This window comes from Cotesia glomerata, linkage group LG3 (assembly GCF_020080835.1).
Source record: "Cotesia glomerata isolate CgM1 linkage group LG3, MPM_Cglom_v2.3, whole genome shotgun sequence".
NCBI classification, from domain to species: Eukaryota; Metazoa; Arthropoda; class Insecta; order Hymenoptera; family Braconidae; genus Cotesia; species Cotesia glomerata.
In genome coordinates, this window is record NC_058160.1 from 28,437,886 (window position 1) to 28,449,731 (window position 11,846).

General features: G+C 28.5%; 2 protein-coding genes across 3 annotated transcripts in view; one reads left to right on the forward strand and one right to left on the reverse strand.

Moving 5' to 3' along the window:
- On the forward strand, positions 1–2,496 carry LOC123261965 (transmembrane protein 98-like). The gene is made up of 4 exons (XM_044723899.1): positions 1–341; positions 423–529; positions 1,866–1,998; positions 2,069–2,496. The coding sequence occupies exons 1-4, from the start codon at positions 189–191 to the stop codon at positions 2,342–2,344; spliced, it is 669 nt and encodes a 222-aa protein (XP_044579834.1). The 5' UTR covers positions 1–188; the 3' UTR covers positions 2,345–2,496.
- Positions 2,497–2,616: 120 nt separating this feature from the next.
- The window catches only part of LOC123261957 (ATP-binding cassette sub-family F member 2), a 36,784-nt gene continuing 27,554 nt past the window's right edge, over positions 2,617–11,846 (reverse strand). The window contains exons 2-6 of one of the 2 annotated variants that reach the window (XM_044723875.1): positions 8,885–9,041; positions 8,297–8,478; positions 5,289–6,472; positions 3,937–4,128; positions 2,617–3,463 (exon numbers count right to left, since the gene is read on the reverse strand). In XM_044723875.1, coding sequence (XP_044579810.1) covers positions 3,116–3,463; positions 3,937–4,128; positions 5,289–6,472; positions 8,297–8,468 — 1,896 coding nt within the window. In that variant the 5' untranslated portion in view covers positions 8,469–8,478; positions 8,885–9,041 and the 3' untranslated portion in view covers positions 2,617–3,115. Of the gene's footprint in view, positions 3,464–3,936; positions 4,129–5,288; positions 6,473–8,296; positions 8,479–8,586; positions 8,727–8,884; positions 9,042–11,846 lie in introns of those variants that run through there. The other variant, XM_044723876.1, reaches the window with a different exon arrangement.

The following is an 11,846-nucleotide window of genomic DNA, read 5'->3' on the forward strand; positions in this document are numbered from 1 at the left end:
GTCCGTAACAGTCAGTACCTCCCACAAGAATGGCGTATCAACAAATTATTCCAAAGTGTTTGTCACAGAATAATTTTATAAAAATGATATAAATTTTTAATTAAATTACTCCTGAAAAATAAATTATAATTTAGTTAAGAAGTGACAACTAATATGACAGTAAAAATATTGACAATCGAATATTGACAATGAGTTCTCCGATGTCAGTAAGTAGTGCTAGCTCTTCGACGGCACCAGGTATGGAAACGGTGGTAGCTGTTGCACTAGGTGCATTAGCAGCAGTATTTCTCGGTGCTTTATTTGTTTTACTGGTTATATGTCGCCGTCAACGTTTTTACTATGTAAGTAACTATTTATTTTATTGATCCTTAGAGAAGTTAATTGACAATCACAGTGATTGACGTTAATTGGTGAAATTGCAGAAACAGAAAGACGCAGACTTGAACTCTGACTTGTTGGAGGTCGACAACGGATGTACTTTGGGTCTTGATGCCTGGGAAGGAGAAGAATGGCTCGCTGGTGCTGAAAGGTATCATTTGTAATCATAATTTTTTGAGATTCGAATTATCTATACTATTAAGAAAATTAGAAAAATTTGGTGTCTAGGATAGTCATATGATACAATTGGTTTTTTTTAGTGAAATTTAGTATCATTGTATAGGTCTTGATTTGAATTTATACTTTTTTAAGATTTCATATCATTCTCATCAATAGTCAATTTATTATAAGTATTTAGGCTGCATTCGAAAATTCTCTATCTCTAGATACATAATTAAGAAATTACCTTGTATCTTGTGAATTATTGACATTTTTAAAGATATAAGCTCATCCCGATGTTACACTCATCAAGACCTTTCATTTGAGTACCCACATCGATTTTTCATATATTTTATATATTTATATATATTACATTTAAGTATATATGAAAAATATATCAAAATGCTATGTGGGTACTCAAATGAAAGGTCTCGATTAGCGTAACATCGGGATGAGCTTATATCTTTAAAAATGTCAATAATTAAGAAATGACATTGCTATCTCATGAACGAATGATATTTTTAAAGATATAAGCTCATTCTGATGTTACACTCATCGAGACCTTTCATTTGAGTACCCACATCAATTTTTCATATACTTTATATATTTATATATTTCACAAATACCATGTATATAAAATATATAAAAAATGCCATATGGGTAGTCAAATGAAAGGTCTCGATTAGTGTAACATCGGGATGAGCTTATATCTTTAAAAATGTCAATAATTAACAACTGATATTGCTATCTCATGAACTAATGATATTTTTAAAGATATAAGCTCATTCTGATGTTACACTCATCGAGACCTTTCATTTGAATACCCACATCAATTTTTCATATATTTTATATATTTCACAAATACCATTTATATAAAATATATAAAAAATGCCATGTGGGTACTCAAATGAAAGGTCTCGATTAGCGTAACATCAGGGTGAGCTTATATCTTTAAAAATTTCAATAATTAAGAATTGACATTGCTATCTCGTTAACTAATGATATTTTTAAAGATATAATCTCATTCTGTCATTACACTCATCGAGACCTTTCATTTGAGTACCTACATCAATTTTTCATATATTTTATATATTTCACAAATACCATTTATATAAAATATATCAAAAATGCATGTGGGTACTCAAATGAAAGCTCTTGATGAGTGTAGCATCGGGATGAGCTTCTATCTTTAAAAACGTCGATAGTTAAGAAAGTACAGTGCAATTTAACAAAAGTCATTATTTATTAATGCAAAATTTTATTTAATTATAGTTAACAAGTCACGGCAGTCACATAGTGACTAGTAATTATTAATTTATTACTTACAGGTGGGTTGACGATGCTACTGGACTAGCTCCACCTTGTATTGCTGTATTACGGTCATGTCATTCACTTGCTGCGAGTCTTACAGCTATCGCTGGTACTGTTAATAGCAATACTGTGCCCTTAGAAATTGTCGATGTTAGTAACCAATTATTAATATATCTATTCTCACATTTTTCTATTAATTACTGTCAATTTGATGTTAAAGGTTGCAAGAAGGATACCACCGCGAGTGGACGACGTTGTTCGCAGTTTGTATCCCCCATTAGACGCCAGACTCCTAGAAGCACGCGTCGCAGCTCTGGTACTCGCAGTTACTCATCTTGCTCTTGTTACCAAACACGGTGTACCTAAAAACCAAGCCAGAAAATTAGCGTTCATTGATCAAGCTTTACAAGATATGGATACTCATCTTCTGGTTCTGAGAAATGCTGCTCTAGCTCAAGAGAACACAAGTTCCATTCCAGTATCTACACCCGTTTGATTATATACATTTTACTATTGATATATTATATATTATATATTTTACATTGACACAGTATTCAAAGTAATATATTTTTTTATTCGTTGGTTAACGAATCGATTAAAAAAATTGATACAGAACAAAATAGTGATTGACAAATTGTATATATACATATATTTATGTTTTTTAATTAAATATATTTAACAGATTTTCTAAGAGTTTTATAGACTAAGGTATTAAAATAAAATAGTCTTCCATTAAAAATGTTGATAATAAATAAAATACAATATTTGAATCCCTCCAGCGTTATTTTATTTTAATTTACATCAATTAAAAATTTAAAATCATTAAATATTAATTTGTTATCGCTCAAATTGCAATAACTTGATTTTTTTTTATTTTGTTTCCCGTGACAAGCATTAATTTAATTTTATTGAGCTAATTTATTTTTATTTATTAATAATTTAATTAACAAATATGTTGGGTGGTTTTAATTGATTGAATTTATCGTTTAAATAAATTATCTAAGTCAATTGACACGATTATTCACACTACATAGTAGCGTATACGATGACAATGACGAGATTTAATACTTAAATTGTCGTTTTTAATATTATTTTACTCTCTATACCGAAAGTGTGTAGTAAAGTACAATAATATTTATTATTATAAGTAATTGTTATTAATATCTGAATGATAACACGATGGAATAGAATAATTAAATCGAATTTTAACAGAGCGGAGAATCAGATCAAAATTATTTTATCTTGAATTTATAAACAGTATTTTTTATTATTTTCCACGATTCAATAATTCTTTAGCTCGCGTTTGATTATCCTTCAGTACTTTATTCTTAAGATGCTCCTTGTAATGCAAAATTCCACCTTGCCATTTAGTCACTGCTCCATTTTCACACACCCAAATTTCTTCGGCGACTTGATTAATGAGTCTGAAGTCGTGAGAAACTAAAACCATTCCACCGTCGAAATCACTGATGGCTTCTGCGAGCGCATCAATTGTTTCCATGTCCAAGTGATTGGTAGGTTCGTCGAGCAATAATAAATGCGGTACTTGCCATGCTAACCAAGCAAATACTACACGACAACGCTGACCATCGGACAATTGTCTAATTGGACATACCTGTACAAAAAATTTTAATTAATTTTTCAAATACTTGTAACTTTAACTTTAAAAATTTATTTAATGATGAAAATAAATGAAAATTAAGTTAACCGACATCTAAAAATTTTTAATTGAAAAAATGATTACAAAAAAATAAAAAAAAAATTTTCATATGTAAAAAACTTTAAAAACTGTAAGTGCAATTTTTTTAAAAATATTTTTTTGTTCTAATTTAATTATTCAAAAAAATCAAAAAATTAAAAACGTCGGCTAACTTTAGTATTATTGGAAATAAAGTTAGCCGACATCTAAAAGTTTTTAGAATTTTTTCCTTTAAAAAGTTATAACAAAAAAATGAAAATAAAAAATTTCATTATTAAAAAACTTGATAAACTGTAAATGCAATTTTTAAGTTCTAATTTAATTGATGAAAATAAATCAAAAAATCAAAAACGTCGGCTAACTTTAGTATTATTATTTAATGAATTTACCTGTTGGCGACCAGTCAAACCATAACGACCAATTATTTTACGCATTTCTTCACGTTCTTTAACTTCTGGAAATGATTTAAGCATATAATCCAGCGGTGACATGTCTAAATCTAATAATTCATGCAAATGCTGATGGTATCTAGCGATACGTAAATGGCTATTTTTTCTAATCATTCCAGTGGTTGGTACCAGCTGTAAAAAATAAAGCAAAAAATTATTGAAACTGTATAATTTAATTACTATGAATATCAATATAATAAAAATAAAAGGTAATTATGCAGAAGTGGGGCTCCACTTATTTTTTAGTGTAAAAAAATTGATCTTTTTGAATATTTTTTTTCTTCAAATTATTCTTCTTTACGGCGGATTTATCATCTATATTATTGAAAGAATAAGCAAAATTTTGTGGCCAGTGTATTTATATGATAAAATGGGTTTTTATAGTTGAATTTGGTATCGTTGGAAAAGTCTTGACTTGGAGTTGTGCCTTTTCAAGGTTTCATATCATACTCTCTAGATACATAATTAAGAAATGACCTTGTATCTCCCGAACTATTGACATTTTTAAAGATATAAACTCATCCCGATGTTACACTCATCAAGACCTTTCATTTGAGTACCCACATCAATTTTTCATATATTTACATATATTATATATATGTATATATGAAAAATATATCAAAAATGCATGTGGGTACTCAAATGAAAGCCCTTGATGAGTGTAAGATCGAGATGAGCTTATATCCTTAAAATATATATCATATATATACGTATATGTGAGAAATATATCAAAAATGCATGTGGGTACTCAAATGAAAGCTCTGGATGAGTGTAACATCGGGATGAGCTTATATCTTTAAAAATATCAATAGTTAAAAAAGTACAGTGCAATTTAACAAAAGTAATTATTCAATAAAGCAAAATTTTTGTTATTTATAGTTCACAAGTCTCGGCAGTCACCTAGTGACTGCAAGGTTGCTAGTAAAAATGATAAAACGTATGAAAATTCAATATTTTGGTGATTTTTTATTCATTTAATGTTCAAAAATTTACGATTTTGGGTGTTTTTTTATTGATATATTTTTTTTTTCTTTAGAAGCGATAAAAATATAATAAATTAGAAAAAAAAAATTCAGAATATAATTTGAAAATTTTTGAATTTTAAATGAAAAAAAAAAAACATCAAAATATTCAATTCTCATCCTTTTTATCATAAATCCGCCGTGAAAAACAATTTGAACAGAAAATATTCAAAAAAATCAATTTTTTGATTGTTATTTTATTTCAATTTTATCTAAAATAAATGGAGCCCTACTTGTGCATAATTACCAAATAAAATGAAAATAACTTACATCTCCATAAAGTAGTTTGAGTAATGTACTCTTACCAGCACCATTAGGACCAACAAGTGCCAGCCTGGTATCAAGATCAATACCAAATTCCAAGTTTTTATAAATCCACGGTGAGTCATCATTGTACCGGAAACTGACATTCTGTACCATGATAACAGGCGGTGGTATACCACCGCAAGATGGGAAATAAAAGTTCAATACTTTATCAGTGCTAACTTTTTCAGTGAGACCTTGAGCGACCATCTTAGCCAAAGTTTTTTCTTTAGATTGAGCTTGACGAGCAAGCTTAGCGGATCCGTGACCAAAACGCGCGATATAATTCTTCATGTGAGCTATTTGGTCTTGCTCCCACTGATATTGCTTAGATTGGTTCTCCAACAATTCAGCCCGGGTTTTAATAAATGCTTCATAATTACCGGTGTAGTATTTGAGAAGTTTCTTATTCAGATGAATAATATTCGTACAAACACCATTAAGAAAATCTTGAGAGTGTGATATTATAACAAGAATACGTTTGTAAGTCTTCAATTCCTCTTCGAGCCATACACAGGCGTCCAAATCCAAGTGATTGGTCGGTTCATCGAGCAGCAGAAGATGCGGCTTTACATAGAGAGCACGAGCTAGTGCGATTCGCATACGCCAACCTCCAGAAAAGTCTCTGGTGGCAGTGTTCTGCATTTTGGTGGTGAAACCAAGACCGTGGAGCAGATGAGCAGCTCGCGCTTCAGCAGTGTCTGCAGACATGTCATCAAGACGCTCATAAACGTCCATCAGCTGCTCCTGGGCGTCATCTTCTGGACAGTCGACCAGTTCTTCAGCTAATTTCTCTAAGCGCACTCGCTCCTCGTCTACTTCCATCACGCACTGCAGAGCTGTTTTGCTACTCGCCGGCATTTCACGGGACAAATGAAATATGTCGATCGACTCAGGAATCGGCACTTCACGATTACCGATCACTGAGAGCAGTGTCGACTTTCCGGATCCATTTTGGCCCAACAAACCGTATCGCCTTCCGCAGTTCAACTCGAGATTTGTATCTTGCAGAAGCTCGCATCCGTGAAATGTTATTGAAAAATTAGATATTTTTATATCACGACTTCGTGGATGCGACGCTAAACTTCCAGTACAGGCTCGAGCTTCAGCATTCAGACGTGCATCTGATTCTAATTTTAAGCATAACGCCTCTGAAATTTCAATTTTTTTGATGAATTATTGTTATAATTATCTATATTATTAAGAGAATAAGAAAAATTTTGTTTCCAAGATAGTCATAGTCATTGCAAAGGTCTTGACTTGAATTTGTGCCTTTTCAAGGTTTCATATCATTCTCATCGATATTTAATTTATATGATAAGTATTTAGGTTGCATTCAAAAATCTCTTTAGACACATAATTAAGAAATGACCTTGTATCTTGTGAACTATTGGCATTTTTAAAGATATAAGCTCATCCCGATGTTACACTCATTGAGACCTTTCATTTGAGTACCCACATCAATTTTTCATATATTTTATATATTTATATATTTCACAAATACCATATATATATATATATATATATATATATATATATATATATATATATATATATATATATATATATATATATATATATATATATATATAAAATATATAAACAATGCCATGTGGGTACTTAAATAAAAGCTCTTGATGAGTGTAACATCAGGATTTTATCCTCTAAATACATGAAAGTCTTGGAGTTAGTCAAAGGTCGAAACTCGCAAAAAACGGGCCACGATTCATTATTGGTTAAAATTTAGGCGCGCGCGTAGCGCACTATTCAAATTTTTAATATCTTTAAAAACGTCAATAGTTAAAATAGTGCATTGCAATTTAACAAATATCTTGTGAACTATTGACATTTTTAAAGATATAAGCTCATTCCGATGTTACACTCATCAAGACCTTTCATTTGAGTACTAACATCAATTTTTCATATATTTATATATATTATATATATATATATATATATATATATATATATATATATATATATATATATATATATATATATATATATATATATATAGATATGTATATATAAAAAATATATCAAAATACATGTGGGTACTCAAATGAAAGCTCTTGATGCGTGTAACATCGGGATGAGCTTATATCTTCATAAATGTCAATAGTTAAGAAATGACATTGAACCTTGTCATCTAATGACATTTGTAAAGATATAAGCTCACCTTGACATTACACTCATTGAGACCTTTTATTTGAGTACCCACATCAATTTTTCATATATTTATATATATATATATATATATATATATATATATATATATATATATATATATATATATATATATATCATATATATGTATATATGAGAAATGTATATTAAAATGCATGTGGGTACTCAAATGAGAGCTCTTTATGAGTGTAACATCGGGATGAGCTTATATCTTTAAAAATGTCAGTAATTAAGAAATGACCTTGTATCTTGTGAACTAATGACATTCTTAAAAATATAAGCTCACCCCGACATTACACTCATCGAGACCTTTCATTTGAGTACCTACATCAATTTTTCATATATTTATATATATTACATATATGTATATATGAAAAATATATCAAAATGCATGTGGGTACTCAAATGAAAGCTCTCGATGAGTGTAACATCGGGATGAGCTTATATCTTTATAAATGTCAATAGTTAAGAAAGTACAGTGTAATTTGACAAAAGTCATTATTTAATAAAGCAAAATTTTATTTATTTATAGTTCACAAGTCACGACAGTCACATAGTGATTGCAAGGTTGCTAGTTTCGTATAAAATTATGAGGAATTTTTTAAGCTTGTCAGTGTCAGGACATTTACAATTACTAAAAAGTGACTATTGATGATGAACCATGAAGCTTAAAAATAATTAGAATAATATTATCAATCAATTTATATTAATTGTCATGATAAGCTTCATGAATCATCACCGCAATACTTGAAGTGAAAATGCTGAAATAAAGAAAAATAATAATTCACCTTCGGCGCTCAGTACTCCATTAGTTCCGTTCTCTTCATTTGCTGATGCATTAATCTGCTCCTTTCCATCCTCCTTAGTAGGATTAGTTGACGCTGGTTTTTTACCAGTTTGTCTAGCTTTAGCTGCCTCCTTCTTCTTGGCTTGCTGCTTCTTTTTCGCGTCTGATGGCATCTTGGTCGACCTAAATCATGAAAACGTAATTAGTTCATTTTTGCTAGCAAGTCATAACCTGTATTGGAGCATGGATTGTTAATTGTAAATTATAATTATTGAGGAAATAATTTATTACGTAAGAAAAATCACACAGCTGGGAATTAGAAAGTTCTAAAATATTCTGAGATAAATGCTTAGCTAAAATAGATTATCCTAGTACTTATACTTGGGATAGTAACAAAGAAAGCACGTTGCTCGATATCAGCCAAATGAAACGGTAAAAAATTATCGTGACCTCCAACTGAGATTACAGCCTTTTTTAATGGATAAATAATTTTTAATAGTTGAAAAAAAATTTTTTAATGGTACAAAACAGGATATTGATAATTTACGGGTTTGACTTGTTGTTAATTATTTTATTAATGATTTATTACCTGTACTAGTTGTGCGCCAAAATGAGGGATCCTAAAAGTAACGATGTACCCAACTCGGAGAATCTTAAACTTCACGTGGATTTATGGATGATAAAAGAGAGAATCAAACCATCAAATTGGTATCAGAGTTCGTGGTGATTTTTTGCAGATGGCAGCACTAGAAAATAAGCGGGATTTTTTAAAATTCATTTTTAAATTAGTTTATAAATAATTGAAAATACTTACTGAAATTCGCAATTTATTTTACTAATTTTTTTTTGCATGGTTAATTTTTAATTAAAATACTTAAAGTAAGCTTTTTAATTAAAAAATTTTTTTCAATTGTTTGTTATTAAATTTTCAATTTCACAGTCGCGTAGCAATTTTCTGACCCAATTTTAAATTAATGTCAAATTAGTTCAATCAACTTCGCACGTGATGGGATCCATATACTTCAATTTCCAACGCAGTAATTAATTTGTCGGTAATTGATTGCACTTGAAAATACTCATGGCTCTCTCCAAAATTTGGAATTGGAAGAAACAATTACTAATATTGTAATATTTTAATTGAAAAAAATGGTTTTAATCAAATTTGCTGATAAAGTTCAACCAATAATTGAAATTCTTCATTCGATTTTCATTAATTAATTTTCAATTAATCTATAGAAGTTTTATAATTCAGTATAAATGTTAATTAGTACGGCGACTTGAACATTTTAATTAATTTGTGTAACGGGTTGTTGAGTGAAGCGGGTTTCATTTTGTAAGTAACTGAGGACGTAGAGAAAAATTGAGATAATAAATTATTCCGGCGGACTTTAAATAGGTACGATTTATTACTTTTAATTTAATTTGGAGAAAATAGTTTATTGTTGTGATGAAAAATTTTATGGAAATTGTTTTATTGAAAAAAGTATATTTTTAAATAAACAATCACATATTTCATGAAAAATTTATCTATTTTTTTTTTTTTTAATTCTTTGATATCCAAAAAAAATTTCTATTAAAAATATTTCAAATCCGATGAATTCATCTTATTTTTAAAAATTTGTTTAAATTTATTTTTTAGCTTAAAAAAGTTTTAAAAAAATAAATTTTGGACATTTATCTTCAAATAATTAAATTTTAGGCGCGCAGTAACCCTGTCGGATCCGGCCCTTGCTTACCAAAGCATTGGACCGGGTTCGAGTCCGGCGTACACCAATGAGTATTTTCAATATTTAAGTGTATTATTTTGCTCAGCCCAAAAAATAAAAAAACGAGTTCCAATCTCAAAAAGTTTACCCCCTACCGTAGTCGCTCATGTCCTAAGTAGTTTATGCGACTTTAAACAAATTAAAAAAAAAAAAAAAAAAAAAAAAATTAAATTTTGAGGAATTTATTTAAGTAAAAAAATTTTTTGATAAACTTTTCTTTAAACTTTAAGTAAGTTTTACTTAGTTCAAGAATTTTTCATCTTGATTCAAGACAATAAAGCTCTTTAAATAAATTTTTTTTTGTTCAAGAATTTTTCTCAAGAATCAAGTTTGTTATTTTAGTGTTGAATTAATTAAAAATTCTATTTTTCATCATATTCGTCTAAAAAATTTGTCTATTTACCTTGATTATGGCCAAATGACATTTTGTTTTTCTAAATATTTAAAATTAATGTATATTTTACTTAACTTATCACTAATTTAATTGATTCACACGACTATCATCACAATTCTAAAATAATTGTCCATATGCCAACAAATAATAGAATGTAATAGTTATGCACTGGTAAATGTATTCAAAAGCATGCGGACACACGAAAATATACTCTATTATATCAGTCACCGATGTACAAATATGGTAACGATGGTTGCGTATAAACGACTGTGAATTTAGACCTCATTCATATTCGTCATTCATTCACATACGAAAACGGTTTTGAGCTAATTAATATACTGAATTGCGCTCAAAAACATTTATACGCGCCGCTCTTTGTAATATTAAGTTATTATTTCAATAAATATCATGTTATACTTGCACACGGGCTGCTTTTTGTTTCTATTTTTCTCTGTTTCTCTTCACGGAGTCTATGTTTAATTCATTTATTCCAGAGTATTCAAATTTTTTTATAAAAATCTGTATTCTTCAGTAATAAAAATTACTATATTAATTCAATATCAAGTAGATAATTTTTTGATAGAAATTTATAATGTATTTATCAACAATTTATTTTAAAATTAACGTTTTTAAGTTTAATTTCATTTTTATTCAGCTGTGAGTCGGATTATTTGTTAGATAAAATTTATAAAGTTCAGAACTTACAAAATAAATTATTTAAGTCCTTTAAACTCTCAAAAATACTAAACATAAATACTAGAAAGTTAGATATACAGAAAAAAAGGTTTTTTTTTTAATTTTTTGTAAATTTTAAAAATTATTTAAATCATTTTTTGTGAGTTTAAATTTTTTTTGTGTCTTTTCAAAAAAAAAAATGTGTGTATGAACACTTCATAGATTAATCTTTAATTAAAATTTAATAATAAAAAAAAACAAAAGTACATTTTTTGCAAGTTAGAGATGAGAATTCGATATGAAAAAATTTTTTTCCGAATTTCTAATTGAAGATTTAGAAATACGTCGAAAAAATTAACAAAATAATAAAAAAAAAAATTAAAAATGTCAATTATTTTATTTTTTTTTTGTCTAAAAATAAATGAAATTCAATTTCGGTAAAAATTACTGACTCCTGAGTGCCTGTCAAACAATTATTATAAATTTTGACAAAATTTCAAAATAAAATGTCTTTTGATGTTCTATTAAACTGAAAACTTTAAAATCTTCCGTATTTGCTGTATGCTATTTGACGTTTAAAAGCTTAGTACAAAATGTCAATATTTACTAACTACTATAAAAATTTTCACCATTAAAAGCCCTTAAATTGACTGTCATAATATCAAATAATAATTCGGATGTTAAAAACCAAAAAATAAATAAACAAAAAAAATAGG